The sequence below is a fragment of the Cyprinus carpio genome, chromosome A9 (assembly GCF_018340385.1).
Source record: "Cyprinus carpio isolate SPL01 chromosome A9, ASM1834038v1, whole genome shotgun sequence".
Taxonomy (NCBI): Eukaryota; Metazoa; Chordata; class Actinopteri; order Cypriniformes; family Cyprinidae; genus Cyprinus; species Cyprinus carpio.
Window position 1 is genome coordinate 2,335,757 of NC_056580.1, and position 21,846 is coordinate 2,357,602.

Here is a 21,846-nt window from a genome sequence, read left to right on the forward strand (position 1 = left end):
AACGATGACAGCGTTTTCATTTTTAAGTGACCTGTCCATTAAATGTTGTTGATTCTTGTCTGAATGTATATGTTACTGGGGGTTATTATGCTAATTATATGATATTGGAAATTTAGACAAAAAAGGATGGTTTTGCTCTACGTATTGAAAGTGCAGCCTACCCTTGACTCCAGCGCTCGTGACAACTAGCCCCGGTGTGTTTCCGCGCTGTGTCAGCTGTGTGGGCGGCAGCAGCATCTCAGAGTCAGACTCAAACTCGCTCGCTCTCAGTAAAGTCACATCTGCTCATTATCAGGTGCATGCGGACGATGCGAACTGTAATTTTACTCCATGATTTCACCGAAGATGGTCGCGGCACACACCTCCAGCCACCCGTCCACCTCTTCTGAGTGGATCATCTGTCTGGATAAGAGGTACCATCATTACCCTGCTCAAACTTCATTCGTCTGTCCTGATGCTGTTGTTCTGCTCAACCTTCAGCAATCTTTTACACATCAGTGTCTCATGGAAAAGACATTCCAAGCACACTTGATTTGTTAAACTCTATCAGAATATAAGTTTCATGTCATACATGTCAAATGCAATCGTCAGAGTGATTGATGTATGTGTTCAGATGCAGAATTATATTCACAGCGCGACAGATTTCAGATGACAGATTCATTGCAAGCTTGACGTCTTTCGCTGCTTTCGTTGTGCATGTAGTAGCTGGTGAACTGAAGCTTGTAAAGGGTTGTTTGTCACCTGGAGGAGGTCACCAGTGCTGCAGTGCTTACTGCAGACGCATGAAGAGACACTTTCTGCGATGAAGGGCTTCAGTAACCCAGACCAAACTTAAAGGAATAGTTCACCCCAAAATGAGAATCCATTCTTCAGTCACCCTCAGGTCATACCAACCCCTCATGCATGCTTCTTCAGTGGATCACAAAAGAAGTTTAGCAGAATGTCCAGGGTGCTTTTTCATACAGTTAATTGAATGTAGACTAGACGGTTAAAGGAAAAAGGCAGAAAAATAATGAAATCAATGTAATTTTCTTTTGTTTTTGATGATTATAACTTTTATTATTTAGAAACTTTGAATTGAAGCAAAAATTAAATGTGAATACAAAGGTACTAGACATAACTTAAAGGGATACTCCACCCCAAAATGAAAATTTTGTCATTAATCACTTACCCACATGTCGTTCCAAACCTGTAAAAGCTATATTAAGATATTTTGGATGAAAACAGGGAGGCCTGTGACTGTACCATTGACTGTCAAATAAATAACAGTGTCAAGGTCCAGGAAAGGTATGAAAGTCATCGTCAGAATACTCCATCTGCCATCAGACGTGCAATCTGGGTTATGTGAAGCAACGGGAACACTTTTTGTAAGCGAAGAAAACAAAAATAACCACTTTATTTTTGTGTGTCTCTCCATGTCACCGTATGCTGTGTATGCTCTTCTGTGTCATCCGTGCCACAAGGATGCGCTGTTTTATTTCAAATCAAAGCTAAATACACGCAGAAACAGCACATCCTTGTGGCACGGATGACACAGAAGAGCATACTCAGCATACGGTGACATGGACAGACACAGAGGAGACTGTTGACAAAAGGAATTTTTGAATATAGTCGATATTTTTGTTTTCTGTTTTCTTTGCTTATAAAAAGTGTTCCCGTCGCTTCATATAACCCAGATTGCACGTCTGATGACAGATGGAGTATTCTGATGATGACTTTCATATCTTTTCTGGACCTTGACACTGTTATTTACTTGGCAGTCTATGGGACAGTGCTTCAAGATTTTCATCCAAAATATCTTAAATTGTGTTCTGAAGATGAACGGAGCTTTTACGGGTTTGGAACGACATGGGGGTAAGTGATTAATGACAAAATTTTCATTTTGGGATGGAGTATCCCCTTTTAAAAACAAGTTAAAATAATGCAGGCTGGTGGCTCAACAAAAGCATATGCATTAAAGGGTTAGTTTATCCAAAAATGCAAATTCAAAATCATCGTTCCAAAACCCACAAGACTTCCATTAATCTTCAGAACACAAATAAAGATATTTTTTAATGTTCTTTTCCCCCAATCCATTAAAAGTCCACGCAAACAAAATTTTCAAACCTCAAAAAGTACATAAAGACATTGTAAAAGTAATCCATGAGAATAAAGCTAAATACTCCATGTCTTCTGAAGAGACACGATCGCTTTATTTGAGGAACAGGTTTAATTTAGACTTTTATTGCCATTTAAATATTGATTCGCTCTGACTTACTGAGCACATCTCAAACAATAAAAGGAAACTCAAATATGCTTGCTTGACGTGTGGGAACCAATGAAGTTCTTTATCACACATCAAGCGCTATAAACCGCTTCATCTATATGCATTACGTTGACAATGTATTTATGTACTTTTCGAAGCTTGAAATCTTGGTTGCATGGACGTACAATGGATGCTCAAAAATGAAAAGAAAATATTAAAAATATCTTCATTCATGTTCCAAAGATGAACGAAAGACGTGAGGGTGAGTAATTAAAGGATTACTCCACTGCAAAATGAAAATTTTGTCATTAATCACTTACCCCCATGTCGTTCCAAACCCATAAAAGCTTCGTTCGTCTTCAGAACACAATTTAAGATATTTTGGATGAAAACCGGGAGGCTTGTGACTGTCCCATAGACTGCCAAGTAAATAAGAGTGTCAAGGTCCATAAAAGATATGAAAAGCATCGTCAGAATACAGTTATTTATTTGGCAGTCTATGGGACAGTCTATGGGGTAAGTGATTAATGACAAAATTTTCATTTTGCGATGGAGTATCCCTTTAATGACAGAATTTTAATTTTTTGGGTGAATTTTATACCATTTGTGCACTGCTTGAAAATCCAGACATGGCTTGTGTAGACTACTTTAATGATACATTTATGGCGCTAATTTCAATTTTTATAGCAGCTGCTGGTCTTTTGATTTCATGGAAGGAACTCATACAGATTTGTAATGACACAAGGGTTAATGATGACAGACAGATGACAGAACATTTTTGGGTGAACAATCTCTCTAAGAAACACTTTTCATTTGTAGTAATAGCAGCACTGTGAGTCTGTGGACTCTGCCCATTATAGCCTAGATACAGGACACCTAGGACATATCCAGCATTTTAAAGCAGTTAACAAACATTACAGGCTCATTATCAAACATGGAGCAGAGATTTGTGTGTAATGTGTTTATGACACACTCTAATGGGCTCCGACTTGCTCTTCCTGCAGTGAATGTCTCCATCTCACCGTAGATCAATATTTACACACCTAAAGCAGATGGGCACAGGTCTGTTGAAAAGAGTAAATGTGCCAGTACTCTTCCCTCCTAGTTCCTGTCTTTATTTAATTTCACCTGACATTGTTTTGATGGAGAGATAGATGCATAACAGCAATGTCCAGATGTCTTGAGTGGAGCTGTATTTGATGGTTTCCCCTCTGGCTCGTACAACAACATATTGATTGCTGCTTGAATCATATGAACGTCATAAATTTAACAATTGAGGTTGAAAGTAGTTTCTAGTTTTGTACTGTTTCAAAATGCAAATCTTATTGATGTAATTGATGTAAATGCTCCAAGTTTAACACCTGAAGTTAGGACATTGTTCATATCATTAACCCTTTAGTACTCGCTATGGAGAGAATTTTGATGAAAACCTTTGGGTTAAACATGTTTGTCACCTTGACAGTGTTTTTTAGGTTTTGATGTAGAACTGTTTGCATAGTAAATGGGTTTCTAGTCCCTGTTAAACACCCTCAGATGATCACATGTTGTTTGCACAGGTGTGTCTGACCTTTAAGTGGACACGTGCAGCTAAGAAGGAAGACACCTTTTTAAACCTGAACTCTAAATGTTCAGCTTAGACTAACGTTAAATTTAAAAAAGTTAGGTTCTAAATTAAATCACAGGCTGTTGGATGCATATTGCACACAAAGCAGAAAAAGGAAGGGCACACGTTGTAATCTTAATCTTTATCATTGGAAATAAAATTGCTTTTGCTAGGTTGATATGCTGAACGTCCAATAGAACTAATTTAAAAGCATTTGCCAGATATTTATTTTATGTCGATAGTAAACGTTCTGGCTATGCACGACTGATCATGCTGTTATAATTTTCTGAGTGAAACCTAGAGATACGGTCACAAACTTGTGCCTCTTTAGTTTGCAAGACATGTTAAGACTGCAGTGTTTTGCTTGACTTGCTCTGTGTGTGTGTAAGGTGTTAATTAGCTGTTACTGTCAATATCCCATTACTCCACACTGCTTAAACCTTAAAGATTCATGTGTGATCGATCTCAGTGTCATTCTGCTTGGCCATTAGAGAGTACTTACAGTATCTGCATTGTATTGGTCATTGTTCAACCTGCTCTCTAGATATCAGCATCACAATCCTGTATTGTTTTACCATGTCACGTATATAATATGTATATAATATTGTGTTTCCTTACTGATTCCTGATGATGAGCATTCTTTCTCTGGGGTGGTGTTGAATAAATCAGACTTGCTATATTGAACTGCTTCAAGTGACAGCAGCAGTCAAGGGTCCCTTAAACATTTATAAACCCAGTCTCAAGTCTGGCTGGGTTCTTTCAGCTCTGTATATCGGCACAGTATAGCATGCAGATTAAAATAGGTTTGAACACAGCTAAAGATGCATTTGATTTGATTTTTCTTTATTTTTCAGCCGTTGGCACAAAAACTCAATTTGGCTGATCTTTGACACGATTGTGGGCAGTTACTCAAAGGTGATCGTAGGCCTAATTTGATCTAATATTTAATGCATTTAAAATAATGCAATAAATAGCAAATGGGAATTGATAAAATTGATAAAATTTCTGAATATATTCTGAGACAAATGTCTTGTTAATGGTTTCCGTTTTGTTTCAACTGAAGTAAATATATATATATATTTGAGGTAATATATCGGGATATAATGAAACCATCATATGATCATGTAATTAGATTATATTTATTGTTATTACTGTAAAGCCATGTTAAATTATTATGGGATGTCCTTCAAGCCTTTAAAAAAAATATGTATTCATAAAATGAACATATTTCAATGGCAGTGTATTTTATGAACAAAAATGCATTTATTTATGAAAATGAACAGAAAATAGTACAAACTGAAGTTTTGAACAAGTATTAACTTAGATATTATGCAAAACACATTACTTTATTTATCTACAAATAGTTACATAGATACTGAGTGGCTTTTGCTCTGAGTGTTGGGTAAAAGGCCATAGATCTATATTAATTTTATTTATTTATTTTCTTTTTAAAAAACAAACAAAAAAACAAACAAAACAAAACAAATTTTCCCCCACAAAATGTGTTGCTCTATTAATTTCCACTAAAAAGCTATATATATTTTCTGCAATCATACACAAAGGGAATAGTAAAAAAAGCACATTTTCATTAAGGCATGCTTTTAGCTCTGTTCCATTGTGCTCTGGTTTATTATCAGACTTCTAAGATGTGGACAGACTAGTTCCACCATAGTGCAAAAGTCAATAAACAAATAAATAAATAAAAAGGCATGAGAATGAGCAAATAATGACATTTTCATTTTTGAGACAGCTATTGCTGTAATTAGTTTTGTATGTGTGTATGCAGACCGGAGGAGCGTTCGGGGGAGGATGTGGACATTATCTTGGCCCGTCTGAAAAGTGTGAAGGCCTTTGAGAAGTTCCACCCTGCTCTACTTCAGCAGATCTGTCTGTGTGGCTTCTACGAGTGTCTGGACAAACACACAAAATGTGAGTCAAACACACACACACACACACACACACACACACACACACACACACACACACACACACACACACACACACACACACACACACACATGTACTCATGTTCACACACTTATAGTATGAAAACATTGTTTGTTGACAGAATTTCCTTACACAAGGTTGCATTGTGACTGAGTTTGGTGTTATATTATGAGTTTTTAAATAGAGCGCTACTGTGTGTGTGTGTGTGTGTGTTAGTGTACAGGCAGGGTGACATCGGGACTAACTGGTACACCGTCCTGTCCGGTTCTCTAGATGTCAAAGTCTCAGAAACAGCAAACCATCAGGTACGTCATCATTTTAGTCATGTTTTTAAATACTAGAGAACAGAGCTCACCCTGTATCAGAACTAGCCCTGTAGTATATACTCATGTAAAGTGGCATATACAGCGCTATATAGCATATGTAGTGTATATATGCTATACACAGTAGCAAATCTCAACTGCTTGTTCATTTGTATCATTGCAAAATTATTATTATAAGGTTAGATAATGTCCAACGTTATCTGCACACAGTATATTCCCATAAAGAGCTAATTATACCATATAGCACATTTCAACTTTATGTGAAAATAGTTAATGTGTATTGTGTAAAGCACTATATAAATAAATCTGACTTGATAATAGAACATACACATACTCACACATTCGCTATAGTTCATCAGGGACAAACAGTTATGTAAATTATCATTTGCATATCCGTTATTGCATCACATTAACAGGTCTCACCTAAAAGGAGTTATATTTAGGTACAAGACAATTATGAGAGGAGACTGAGCACTCAAATCTATACAGTTTCAAACATTTAGTGTCACTGCAATAGCTGGCTAAATTCTGTTCAGGTTGCTGAATGTCCCTCATTTGTTGTGTCTCTCTGTTCTTTAGCACTTGCTTTTTGTTCTCTGTGCTTGTGTTGTGAGCGAAGAAAAAAAAAAAAAAAAAAAAAAAAAAAAAGGATTAATCAGTCTGAACTGGAACCAGAATCACTTAACTGCTTATGATCATACATTTGGATGCTCACAGTGGACGTTTTATTTTGAGTGCAGTTGCTTATTATAGACCGCAGCAGAAAAGTAGAGCAACTCCGATCAGAGCCGCGTCTTACATTACAAACCTTTGGGACAAATGAGCTGACCTCTCTCTTTCCCTGTGTGTGTTGAGTGAAATTGTCTATGTCCTTGAGAAAGGCCTGGATCTAAGTGGAAGCACGGCAGTCTCTCAATCAGAAACATCTCGGATGGCTTATATAACTCGGCTCATCTTATCTCTGCCTGTTTGAAAGAGTGTGCTCTGACCTGTGTTCCTCTTCATGTTAAGGATGCTGTCACCATCTGTACACTGGGCATCGGCACAGCTTTCGGAGAGTCTATTCTGGACAACACGCCGCGACACGCCACCATTGTCACCCGAGAGTTCAGTGAACTACTGCGGATTGAGCAGAAGGACTTTAGGACCCTGTGGGAGGTATGATGTTTCTTTTAAGAATATACTGAGAATATACCAGTGTGACACCTATATGAATAATCATGTTTGAAGTTTTAGGTACAGTATCTGCTTTGTGAGTGTATTGTGTAAAATAGGCTGGAGTTATGCTGAAATAAACTAGAATTATTAATACTATCAGATATTCAACCCTTAAAAAAGTAGACTTCAGCATACTTTTGAAAAAAGTACTTATTATACTTTAATACACTTTAAAAGAATATACTTAAGTGCTTAACTTATATATATATGCCAATATGTATATATATATATATATATATATATATATATATATATATATATATATATATATATAACCTTAAATTTAATATCAAATAACACACTACAGTTAAAACTATAATCAAGTACTTTGCACATGTTTTAGTATGTTAGTCAACTCATCAACATAAGTGTACTTCTTTGAAACATGACTTATGATTATCCAAACAATTATTTAAAATATAGTTAAAAGTATTACAGTGTTACACTTAAGTGTGTTAAGACACAGTTAGAAAAATGTACTTTCCTTAAGTACACTTAAGTGGCCTTTTATTTCATTAATATTATATTGTCTGCAAGTACAATAATAATAATAATAATAATAATAATAAACTTCTTCATTTTGAAGTACAAGTTCACTTTCAAAACAATTTAGCACATCTTTTTTTTCCTACAAGGGCAGCCATATAAAAACAATAACAAATCCATTTTAAACACTAGAATGTAACATTTAGTTTAAGCAAAGAGGTTAAAAAAGTGGGATGGCATTGTGATGTCAGATGTCTCACTTCATACAAAATTGTACACTGTGCCAGTTGGAGGGGTCTGAATCCACACTGGTTCAACCATAATTGCCAGACTGCCACAACTTTTTATTTTACTTTAGCTGCTTTATCATCTGTAGCCAGCAGGAGGCGGTGGAGGTATAAGAAATGTTTCTGTTCTGTGCTCTTAAAATTGTCATCATCCTCTAGTTCAGTGCTTCTCAGCTAGGGGCCAGAAGCAATCACCCACCCCACTTCCAAGGGGGCAAAAGTTCACAAAAAAAACCAAAAAAACAATAAAAAAAAGCTAAAAAAAAAAAACACAAATATCCATCCTCACGAGCCATTGGACAATGTAAATTCCTAGGCCATAAAGAACTCTGAAGAACATTACAGGATGTTATTATTTAAATAGACTTTTATTAAGTGAATTTACTTAACTGTTTTATTATACTGCTTGTTTGTATAAATATGAAGATTTATCATTACTGCAGCATTACCAAAAATATTTGAGGGTACATGGCTTTGAATGATGAATATCTTTAAATGTCTTCAATAATGGATGGCAGTGCTGTCAAAAAGGTTGAAAAACACAGCTTTAGTGTGAGGCTATAAATACATATTTTCTGTATCGTTCATGTAGAGAGTTGGGGGATTTTAGGCACCCAGCACTCCCAGCACTCATACTGAAGGAATTTTCTATCACTTATTTCTTCACAAACACAATAGTTGAAAATGCTCTTTTTGTCCTTTTTTATCTTTGGCAGAAAAGACAGCAGTACTTCTGCTCTTTAGGGCCATGAGTTTATTTCCATCTTAGTCTTTCATTCTCTCGTTTTGTACTTTCTGGCCCTTGGGCAATCAGAAATTCTGGGCCTGATGGGAAGCTTTTACTGGAGCAGGTCAGAGAAGGACAAAGCAGCCCAGAGCTACACCAGAATGAGAGGAATACAGTGAAAACAGGAGAGGAACAAAAATAGAGGAAAGGAAGGAGAAGGCTGAGGAAAGATATCAAGACAGAGACACAGAGTTTCCCCTGAGAGGGGCTGTGCCTCCGCTGAGAGTATGTGTGTGTGTGTGTGTGTGTGTGTGTGTGTGTGTGTGTGTGTGTGTGTGTGTGTGTGTGTGTGTGTGAGTGAGAAGCACGCTGGGGAACTGAGAGGACTAGCAGAAGTTCTCTGCTGTTATCTGATATAACTCTAAGGTGATGTCTTATCTTATCATTTCTGTTTCTGGATGGCTGCATTCATAGTCTAGTGCTAATTTTCTGTTATAAAGAAAGTATTTATGGTTGTTTTGATGTGGTGAGTAGTGGTTATAGGTGAATTAGTCCAGAACAAGTTAGTGTAGTGTAAAGTTTGTGTGCATTTGTTTATCTGAAAGACAAAATAGGGTCACATTTTATAAGGTCCAATTCTCAGTATCAACTTTCTATTAACTTTGCCTTTGTAAACTCCTAATTTGCTGTTTATTAATAGTTAGTAAGGTAGTTGTTAAATTTAGGTATTGGGTAGGATTAAGGGATCTAAAATATGATTATGCAAAACAATGCATTAATGTGTGCTTTATAAGTACTAATTAAACAGCCAATATGCTAGTAAAATGCATACTAATAAGCAACTAGTTAACAGTGAGAATTAGTCCCTAAACTAATGTGTTACCCAAAATAGACAGGTTTTGTGAACATGCCACAGGTCAGTCTCAGTTTCTTTATATTGATTTTATTTGTGTTGGACACTATTCTGCTCTGTATTGAGATTTTTGCAGCAGTGTACCTTTAAAAACATCATTACTGAATGTAACAAAATAAAAGGTGGTAATGTGGTTTGAATAGTATTTTGTGACCCTGGACCACAAAACCAGTCTTAAGCCACTGGGGTATATTTGTAGCAATAGCCAAAAATACATTGTATGGGTCAAAATTACTAATTTTTCTTTTGTGCCAAAAATCATTAGGATATAAAAGGGGTCATATGATGCTGTTAAAAAGAACATTATTTTGTGTATTTGGTGTTTATGCGGTTTAAGGTTAAAAAACACATTTTCCACATCCTGTACATTATTGTTTCTCCTCTATGGCTCGCCTTCTGAAATGCGTAGATTTTCACAAGACTCATCCATAGACTGTATAAAAACACGTAGTGTCCGTGACGTCACCCGTAGATTCCTGAAGAGCGTTTTTGAAGCGCAAAGTGGGCGGAGTGGGCCGTCGCCATCTTAGCAGCGCGTCACCATGTCACTCTCCCAGATAATCGAAAATGGGCTTGGGCTCATATCTCTGAAAAGCAAGGTTTGCTGTGATTGGCCAGCTATGAGATGGAATCTAGAATGAGCCGCGGCCAGGTTGAATGAGCTGAGGCGGGCTGCTTGAGAACGGTGCAGCAGGCAGATTCTATGAAGGAGCGTACCTTGGTCTTGCAGCAACCACATGTGACGACCCCAGGCTGGACGCCGTTCCTCCACGGTGAAAGCCGATTCAGTGATCCCCAGTGCAAAGTTTATGTATTTCTTCAGCGACCAGCACGGATCAGCTCCAGGCATGACGAAGCGGATATCGTCCTCTTTTGGAAGGCCAAACAAAGTAGTTTCGCCTTCACAGTGAAACACACAGCGTCTATACAACATGGGCGGCTGCAATAACAATACTACAACGAGAATAAAAGGTACACCTTCTGTCTTTGCGTGAACATCTGTGTGGCGTTATGCAAATCTTACCACATACTGACGTAGAGATGTGGGGGCGTGTTAGAATGAGTGTCAGGGGGCGTGGACGAGTGTTAACTTTTATAAAGAATATCTCTTTGGATATAAGACTGTAGTCTTTGCAACTTCACAGATCTTCTTTATTCACCAAGAGCTTGTAACACTCCAAAGAGAAAGGAAAATTTGAAATCGCATCATATGACCCCTTTAAGTAAAGGTCATGTTCCATGAAGATATTTTGTAAACTTTAATTTTTGATTAGTTATATGCATTGCTAAGAACTTCATTTGGACAACTTTAAACGTGATTTTCTCAATATTTAGATTTTTTTGCACCCTCAGATTCCAGATTTTCAAATAGTTGTATCTCGGCCAAATATTGTCCCATCTTAACAAACCATACATCAATGAAAAGCTTATTTATTCAGCTTTCAGATGATATTCAGATGATTTAGAAAAATTGACCCTTATGACTGGTTTTGTGGTCCAGGTTCCATTTGAGTACAGTTGATATATACACTCGCAGTCACACATATTCATCTAACTTGTAAAAGTGAAGGTTTTTGTTAACTGAATCATCACTGTGTGTCAGTCATGTTGTGCTGTGCTGATGTGTTAATGTTGATTTGACTGAATACTTGTATGTGTGAACAGATCTTGAACAGATCAGTGATGTTCAATTGCTGTCTGACTGCCTCTGCTGGAGTGAAGCGTCATGGTGTTGTGTCATATAGAGAGGTCACTGTATGGTCACTGTAGCTCTGGCACCAGATCCCTACAGAACTAATACTGTAGTTTATTATTATCCTAATGACACCATTATCAAAACATACAAACACATACTTTAAGGCCTAAAACACACTTGTATACATAAAACTAGTTTTACAAATTAACAAGAAAAAAACCTTTGTCCATGATTTGATCACAGTAACGCTTTAGTAAAGGGAGCAGTTCTCACTATTAACTAGTTGCTTATTTGCATGCCTATAATTAACATGTTGGCTGTTTATTATTACATATAAAGCATTTATTCTACATGACCATATTCTACATTCCTAATCCTACCCAATACTTAAACTTAACAACTACCTTACTAACATTTAATCATTTAGCAGACGTTTTTATCCAAAGCGACTTAAAAATGAGGAGAACAATAGAAGCAATCAGACAAACAAGAGAGTAACAGTATACAAATAATGTGACAAGTGTCAGTTAGTCTAGCAAAGTACACATAGAAAGGTGTTTTTTATTTTAAATAAATTAGAGTGAATAGAATAGAATAGAATAGAATAGAATAGAATAGAATAGAATAGAATAGAATAGGTAAGTGCTGGTCTGGTGTTGGCGAAAAAGATGTGTCTTTAGACATTTTTTTGAAAATAGACTCAGCTGCTTGAATTGAGATACTGTAGGCAGGTTGTTCCATCAGCTGGGAACAGTCCAGGAAAAGGTCGGTGAGAGTGATTTTGTGCCTCTTTGGGATGCCACCACAAGCGCCATTGGTTGTCTTGTAAGCAAACATCAGTACCTTGAATTTGATGCTATTGGCAGCCAGTGTAAACTGATGAAGAGAGGTGTGACGTGGGCTTTCTTCAGCTCATTGAAGAGCACTCTCGCTGCTGCATTCTGGATCAGTTGCCGAGGTTTGATAGTAAATGCCGGAAGGACAGCCGAGAGAGCATTACAATAGTCTGCTACAAAGAGAACAAGAGCTTGGACAAGGAGTTGTGTGGACTGCTCTGATAGGAAGGGTCTAATCTTCCTAATGTTGTGTAAGGCAAATCTGCAGGACCGGGCCGTTGTAGTAATATAGTCTGTGAAGCTTAACTAATCATCAATCACAACTCCAACATTCATGGCTGTCCGGGAAGGAGTTATGCTTGACAAACCTAGCTGTATAGAAAAGTTGTGATGAAGTGCTGGGTTGGCTGTAGGGCTGCCCTCTAATAGTCGACTAATTGTTAGTCGACCAGAAGAGGCTTGGTCGGCCAAAATTTGTTTAGTCGCTTAGTCGCAGAAAAAAAAATCCACATTGGCAAAGTCACACAGATCGTTAACGGCTGATCTATGGTAATACAGTACATCCGGCAGGACATCCAAACACTCGCCTATCAATCATCCACCACAAATATAGCTTACCATCTGAAATATGTAAGTATTAGCAACTTTACATGGCCGCTCAATCTAATGTTAAGCTAGAGAAATGTCTGCTATACAAGTGTCTGTGTGGAAGCTGAACAGCAGCGCGCTCACTGCAGGAGGCGCTGGTGCCCTCACTTGCTCTTTAAATACTCTGTAATTTCTGGTCATACAGATAAGAGTAATACATCTTTCAAATCTGTTTATTTGTGTGCACTCACAATAACAACAAAATGCGCTTTTGTAAAATAATGAAAGGAAACAGGATGCGCTTTCTGCCGTCTTAGTCTGTGAACTTGAGTGTGAAACTCTATGTTTATCTTTGCCTTACAGACATTAAAATATATATAGAGAGAGTGAAATGTCTACTTTCAAATGAACCAATTCAAATGGAAAACAGATATTCTCAGATTATGTTATCCATGAGGAACTTGAATACAGTCACATTACTACTGTGGAGATGACAACTCCTTACCGTCTATTCAATACACAAAAACAAAACAAAGATAGCACTTGTTTATCAGTGAGTTATTAAAATGTTAATGCAGTCTCCTTACTGTTTTTCCCTGACACATTCATAATCGTGGCTTTTGCGGTGCGCTATGACAAGCTTTATGCGTGTGCTTAAGCACTTATTAGGCTTTGTAGGCAATTAAAGGCTCATTATAATGATTTACATGGTTTATTAATAAACGTGCGCTTTGCGCTTAAAACCGGCCGCCCGCGATGGGGGAGGGGCGCTGCCGGAGCAGTTCTGTCTTAGCAAGTAAAATGAACAAAAAAAACCCAACCAGAAAAAACCCCAATCTAGCTCAGACCAAGATCACTTATACCATAACAAGTTCAATCTTAACAAGATGGTCCTTTATCCAGCCAGAAATATCTGTCAGACAGGCTGCAATGTGAACAGCTCCACCCGTGGATGCAAAAAAAGGGGGGGGGGGAGTAAGCGCAGTCTCGTGGTGTACCCCCCCGCAAGGGGCAATGTGAACAGCTACCGTTGGATCATCTGGTTGGAATGAGAAGTAGGAGCCGTGCCTGGGCTTATGACATTGAGTGTCACCAGCATAGCAGTGATAGGAAAAGCCATGTTTTTCTGAATGACAGATCCTAATGATGACATGTAGACAGAGAAGAGAGGTGGTCAAAGCACTGAGCCCTGAGGAACCCCAGTAGCAAAAAGTTGTGACTTGGAAACCTCACCCCTCCAAGATACCCTGAAGGAACAACTTGAGAGTTAAGACTTGAACCACTGGAGCACAGTTCCTAAGAACCCCATCTCCATGAGGGTGCACAGGAGGATCTGGTGGTAAACTATGTTAAAAGCAGCAGACAGATCCAGCAAGATTAGTACTGAGGATTTGAAAGCTGCTCTTGCCAGTCTCAGGGCAGTCTCAGTTGAGTGGCCACTTTTGAAGCCAGATTGGTTGATGTCCAGGAGGTTGTTCTGTACAAGAAACATAGAGAGAAGGTTGAACAAAACTCACTCAAATGTTTTGGCAATAAATGGAAGAAGGGATACTGGTCTGTAGTTTTCTAAAGTGCTGAATTTAGAGAGGTTTTCTTAAGCAGTGGGGTTAACCTAGCCTGCTTAAATCAGGCTCAGAATGAGCTTAATTGGCAGGTATGTTTACACAACCGACAAATTTGTTTTCATGACAGAAGCTTCCGCAGTGCAACAGAATGACAGCAACAGAACAAAAACACAGATAATAAAAGAATACAAAATAGAACAAGTAAATAAGGATTAACAGTTTACAAATTGACAATTGTATGTGCAGGTATATTACAATAGACAGTTTTTTTTTTATGTACAGGTATATTATGTGCAAATTTGAAGTTTAGACAAAGTATGTGTTAGATAAATAAGTGGATGAGTGTATAAATAGTGTTATGTGTTCCATAGATATTGTCAAGTGTTCATGAGATGGATTGCCTGAGGGAAGAAACTGTTCCTGTGTCTGGCCATTCTGGTGCTCAGAGCTCTGTAGCGAGTCGACCAGATGGCAACAGTTCAAAGAGGAGTGTGCTGGATGTGAGGGGTCCAGAGTGATTTTGCTAGCCCTTTTACTCACTCTGGATGAGTACAATTCTTGAAGAGTAGGGAGGGTTGCACCAGTGATTTGCTCAGCATACAAAAGTGCAGAGGATGGATTCAACCTCACTAGCTCTTGCCTGTCTGTCAGGAAGCTGGTGATCAACTGACAGACGGAGGTGGGCATGATGGTGGAGTAGAACTGTTCCAGCAGCTCCTGTGGCAGATTGAACTTCCTCAGCTGGCGATGGAAGTACAATCTCTGCTGGGCCTTTTTCACAATGTCAATGTGAGTGTCCCATTTTAGGTCCTGAGAGATTGTGGTGCCCAGGAACCTGAATGACTCCACTGCAGTCACAGTGCTGTCCATGGTGGTGAGTTGGGGGAGTGCAGGGGGTTCCTTCTGAAGTCCACTCATCCCCCCACTCATCATCTCCACAGTTTTGAGCATGTTGAGCTCCAGGTTGTTGAGTCTGCACCAAACAGCCAGCCCTTTAACCTCCTGTCTGTAGGCAGACTCGTCACCATCCCGAGTGAGGCCAGTGAGTGTGGTGTCGTCTACAAAATTCAGGAACTTGACAGAGGGGTCTTTAGGTGTGCAGTCGTTGGTGTAGAGGGAGAAGAGCAGTGGGGAGAAAACACAACCCTAAGGAGATCCGGTGCAGATTATACGGGTGCTGGATGTGAGTTTTCCCAGCCCCACTAGCTGCTGCCTGTCTGTCAGGAAGCTGGTGATCCACTGACAGACGGAGGTGGGCACAGAGAGCTGAGTTAGTTTGGGCAGGAGGAGGTTTGGGATGATAGTGTTGAAAGCTGAGCTGAAATCCACAAACAGGATCCTCACATAAGTCCCTGGTCTGTCTAGATGTTGCAGAACATAATGCAGTCCCATGTTGACTGCATCATCCACAGACCTGTTTGTTCTGTAGGCAAACTGAAGAGGATCCAGCATGGGTCTAGTAATGTCCTTCAGGTGGGCCAGCAGCAGTTTTTCAAATGACTTTATGACCACAGACGTTAGAGCCACAGGCCTGTAGTCATTTAGTGTATACCACCTTTCTTTGATGTAAATGCATGTCCCTCTGCTGTGCGTTTTCCCCGTTGATTCTTCGTCGCGGTCCGCTCTGAACAGCTGAAAGCCCAGCAGATGAAGTGCGCTGTCCGGTATGGCGTCATTCAGCCTGGTTTCCATGAAACACACAGCAGCAGAGTGTGAGAAATCCTAATTTGTCCGGGAGAGCAGGAGTTTGTCCGTTTTGTTGGGTAGAGAGCAGAGGTTCGCCAGATGGATGCTAGGGAACGGTGTTCGAAATCCGCGTATCTGGTGAAAACTGATTGCAGGAATATAACTAAAGACAGGACAAACTAACAAAAACAACTGCGGATCATGCCACATAGGCCGCCATCATCTGCACCGTCTTGATAAGGATAAGGAGTGGGGATAGGATCAAGTGGACAGGTTGTAGGATGATTGGAAAGTATACTTAGTTAATTCTGTGGATTAATTTATAAGGATTAATTCTTCACCTCAAGACTAGCAATGTGCGTTTACAAAGTAGTGCTTTCTTGTTTAATTTCTTGCAGACTTTAAGTTGTTTTACAGTTGTGTAGAGTCAGCTTACTTTAACCAAAATAGCAAATGACTGCTCAAATGCTTTCTGACTCCTTTCCGTTTTACAATTATAGACTTATTCATAACTCTGCTGGGAAAGAGACATGTGTTTGTGTATGGGTTTGTAGTGTAATGCTGGGTCACTAGGTGGGTTGCACAGAGAGCTGACTAACAGGAAACCAGAGAGACACTCTGGTGTCCGTGTCTGTCTGCGCACTTGTGTGTGTGTTTAGGGGATTTTGGGAGGGGCAGGATGAACATGTTCCCATCCCAGCAGCACCAGCTTACACACAACCATTATAACCACATATATGCAAACATATGAGAAAAAAGGTTCTGGAATGTGATTTTGAGCTTTTGAAATTTTTAAATCGTAAGCTGTACATGCCACCAGCATGTTGCATTATCATTACATCTTCATCGAACTTAATCTAAATGTAAAATAGATACTTATTTATTATTAATATTATTGCTGTTATTATTATACTGGTATGGCAAGTGGAACAGATTTGGTTTCTAAAACACTCTAATTGTGTAATTTCACCAGAAGCACTTAAAGGGATAGTTCACCCAGGAATGAAAATTCTGTCATTATTTACTCACCCTGTTACTCACCCAAACCTGTCAGAGTTTCTTTCTTCTGTGAAACTAAAAAGAAGGTATTTTGAAGAATGTCACTAACCAAAAAGTTTAGTTTCCATTGACTTCTGTTGTCCATACAGTGGCAGTCAAATGCGAAACTGTGTTGTTACAGCATTCTTCAAAATATCTTCTTTTGTTGTACAGGGTAAGAATGACATGAGGTGAGTAAATGATGATTGATCTTGATTTTTTTTTTTATTTATTTTTTTTACATTTTTGGATGAACTGTCCCATTAAGAAGGTTAGAGGAGCAATATACTGCACTAAAGCATAAAATTCTCAGAGATTTAGGAAACATACTGTGTTTAAATACTGGGTTCTCTGAAAGACAAAGCTACAGCCAGTATATTTTACTGTTAAAATTATGTTTCAATGGTGAATCGCACTTTGTAATGGTAAAATACTGTAAAAATTCTACGGTAAAAACCTTATTCTTATGAAAAAAATCCTTTACTCTGTACAGTATATGGTGAAAAACTATAATAGGTCTAATGGGACATTTCATGAATTTTTACAGTAAAATACTACTAAATACTACTACTACTACTACTACTACTAAAAGTATTTGGAAATAAAAAGGCCATCTTATAATTTACAATGAGAAACCAAACATTTAAATTGCCAGACTTTACATTTGACGTTTTTTTTTATTGAAATAACTGTTTCTTCTTATTTTTTTTTCTTATCAGTTATGTACTGTACATTAGGCTTTTATGTTACATCTTATGTTGTTAAATTATTGTTTATTGCATTATTTTAGTGCCATGTGCGTTAACATGGTGGTGTTTTGTATTTGTGTGAATGACACTGTGTGCACTTTCTATACAGTATATTAGCATTTACCTCAGCTTGTGGAAAAGCTGCTTGTGATGAACTTCGATTTATCATCTGACTTTTGCTTGACCACCTGTGTTTTTAATGTGGATGTCAGTATATTATAAAGGTACATATATTTTGATATGTTGCCTGATACTAATTATAGAATAAATAATTTATTATGACAACCAATATGATGCCCAGTATAACATAATCCACGAATACCAAATGCATCTGCAAATTATTTATTTCTGTTTATAATTATCATTAATTACCAATATAATGAAGTTATAAATAGAACCTGGTGTTTCTGTTTTGGCTGCTCATTGGTATTTCGAGGAAACTATATTCATAGATAAAAGACAGCTTTGGCAGAAAGCAGCAGCACCTGTAAGTAACTCATTTCTATTTCAAAGCCTGAAGCTCTGTGCTGGGTAATTGTGATGTTTGCTTGAATGACTGTTGTCTCTTTTGAAGCAGCATGTCTCTGTGCCTTTATAGAGGGACAGCTGGCCTTTAATCTGAGACAAACACAGATCCTATCACAGCACAGAGCTCTGCCTGTCTCTGAATTAAACCCAACTGCAGACACAGCGTGTCTGTAGGAACTGATCAAAAACAGTTGTGGCTTTGCTGCTATACTATTTCTATCCAAGGTCTTTGACTGGTTGGAGGTGGGTTATTTCACCCCAAAATATCCTCCTGAAACTTTTGAGATCCAAATAAAGCAGTTTGTCTGTCAGCGTTTTGTTGTCAGTTGACATTGTTGAAAGTGTCTGGAAGGGCTGCTGTGACCCAGGACTGGTGAAGAAGAACATTTTACAGAAATACAATAAGATTAAACCCAGGAATTGGGCAAATGCATTGGGTGTCATTAAATAACAATGAACACTACTTTTATAGCTTGATTTTATCTAGGTTCATCTTAATTTGTAGATATACATTTTGAACATTTCAAGTTGCATTTTCCAGTAGGGTTGACAGGAGAATCTGGTGGTTCACTGTATCAAAAGCAGCGGACAGATCCAGCAAGATAAGTATAGAAGATTTGGAAGCCGCTTTTGCAAGTCTTAGGGCTTCAACAGCTGAGAGCAAGACAGTGTCGGTCGAATGTCCACTTCTGAAGCCAGATTGGTTGCTGTCCAGGAGGTTGTTCCGTGTGAGAAAAAGGCAGAGACTTGGTTGAACACAACTCGTTCAATTAATCCATGCAGGTTAATACACTGAAAAAACATTGTTTGCCTTGGTAATCTTTAATCAAATTCGTAACAGTTTGCTTCCACTCTGAAATGGGTTTTCTTCTCTGATGACATCAGTTTGACGGTTTAAGCATAGTATCCTTAACCACACATGCTGTTGGATTCTGTAAAATTATGTAAATTTGGATTGTGTAAATGTTGTTATATATTGTGCCAGCCCAAAACTTCATAGGTTGCTTCAGGGCATCGTGCCAAAGACATATATCAAGGTTCTTTGTGATACACCAATCCATTCGTAATTATACAGCTACAAAATTAAAAATGACTGACAACCAAAATGACTAACATGGGAAAATTGGAAAATCTTTCAACTTGGTATGCAACACAACGAACCAGACCAGTCTGATTTATGGTCAAACACAATATATATATTGAGAGTAGAGAGTTTGAGGTAGACGCTTCAAATTTGCTGTGGATAATGTTGAAACTGTCCTCTATCAGTGTGCCAAATTTCATAACTTTACCTCAAGCGGTTCTGTGTGCTGCCATAGACTTCCAGAGCGGAAGAAGATGAAACTTGTGAACGGTAATGAATGTCCAGGATGAATGACTCACTGGATCACGGATGGTACATTTGTCTAGTCCTTTGATTGTCAGTGATGGAGAGCAGGTGTGTCTGATTCCACTGTATCATCAGCGGACATGGCCAGGCAATTGCTGTCGTCCAGAGCGACGCTAACAGGTGCTGTGACGACTTGCCATAATTGGAAACATCTCCTCTTACTGTAATGATGCTGCTGAATGTTCAGTCTCAGTGTGAAAGAGCATCTCTTTGTCTCTCATTCAGTCTAATAATCACAGTTCTGCTGAAGACAGAAAGCAGATCGCCAAACACATGATAACATGATACAGGCATATTGTAGAGGTCTGTTTTAATTCAGTTTCACTTCATTTTACATTTATTTGTATAGTACTTTTCACAGTACAAATTGTTGCAAAGCAGCTTCACAGAAAATTAAAGTTTCAACATTATATTTAGGAGTAGCTTATCAGTGGTGATTATTTCTCCCATGTCCATATGGGAGAAATGTACAGTAAAAATTATGCAATGACATGTATTCAAACAAACCTTGAACACTATTAGCAGCAATGATTGTATGTTGTAATGTTTTACAGAGTGATAAATGCCGTGGTCAGTGTATGTGAAAAAAGAAGTGCACATAATGTGCACTTCAAAATAAGTTTACTTCAAATTTAAAAGTATACTTAAAACAAATTCTTGCAGATAAAAAGGATACTTAAGTGTATTTTAAGAGAGACATTTTCATGACTGTTTCTTAACACACTTAAGTATACCTTTAAAAAATTAAGTAGTTTTAACTGTAGTGAGTTATTTGATATTACATTAAAAGTTAATGTATTTTTAATGTACTTAATTGCAACTTCATCATTACAAATGTGTAATTACACATATTTAAATACATGATGAACAAGTTTAATTAAAAATGACATTAAAGTATAGTTTAGTTTACCATAAATGCTTGTCAGGACATTCAGCAGTACATTAGGCATATTTCAATGACAATAGAAGTGATTATGAAATTACAAATAAAGATGTACTTCAGTTCTACTTGAGTGGGTCAAAAAGCACTCTAAAGATCAGCTGATTACATTTAATAAACTTTTAAATTAAAACATTTTCATTTCATTGCAATTAACAAGAAAATGCATAAAAACATTACATTCAGATTACAACTAGCCCCAGTCTCCCCTGTAGAAGTGTTTGGTTACAGGTTTTACGCCACTGGATTGATTTTGATCTATAGTTTATTTTGAGATTATTTAAAAAAAAAGATTTTATTGATATTTTTCTGATTGAGTTAGGGTCTCATATATTATACATCAGTCCAGATGGTAGAGTACACTCACTTTATGTGTCCATCTTCTTGAAAATACTGAATTATTAAATGAAGTCATGTTACCTTTAACATGCCTGAAGAAACAAACACAATTTTAAGCACGTTAGGCTGCGAATATATTTGTTTTTAAGTGTTCCGTTGTGTGCAGGTTCGTCCTAACAAATAAAGTATTAGAATAAATTCATACTTATTATTATTAATAGACCTTAAACCCTTTTGAACAAAAAACAGATTTTACACATGTATGTTTGTGTGTATGTGTGCATGTGCAGTCAGTAGTCATCAGAGCATGATGATTGGTGTACTCGAATCACCTAGCAACCACTCTGCTCTCAAAGGGAGGGGGTCAGCTGCCCGTACAGCCCTACACACACACTCACTACATCAGCACTCTGTTCTGACTGCCGCTCGGACCACACACACACACACACACACACACACACTACAGCATGCTTGAGCTGTCATATAGAGCTCTCTGTATTAGACACTCATAGCTTAAGTGAGAAAAGAAAGATAGTGTCTCACTGACTGCTTCAGTCTGTCCCTCATGGATCGCTCACTACTGTAGGTAAGTGTCTGAGCGCTCAGTTGATCTGCTTTTCTTTATTTGTGGTTTTTATTCGGTGACTCTGATGAATGCTTGATTTTTCTATGTTTTTATCTCAGGACGCCTTGTGTAACTTTCTGCACTTACAGGTTTAGGACATTGGACTGCATGCATGTG

At 38.0% G+C, this 21,846-nt stretch overlaps 1 protein-coding gene across 1 annotated transcript in view; it reads left to right on the forward strand.

Annotated features, from left to right (window-relative positions):
* Positions 1-219: 219 nt before the first annotated feature.
* The window catches only part of LOC109105477 (rap guanine nucleotide exchange factor 4-like), a 55,997-nt gene continuing 34,370 nt past the window's right edge, over positions 220-21,846 (forward strand). The window contains exons 1-4 of the mRNA XM_042763161.1: positions 220-413; positions 5,635-5,777; positions 6,012-6,100; positions 7,130-7,276. Of these exons, the coding sequence (XP_042619095.1) occupies positions 331-413; positions 5,635-5,777; positions 6,012-6,100; positions 7,130-7,276 (462 nt within the window). The 5' untranslated portion in view covers positions 220-330. The remainder of the gene's footprint in view (positions 414-5,634; positions 5,778-6,011; positions 6,101-7,129; positions 7,277-21,846) is intronic.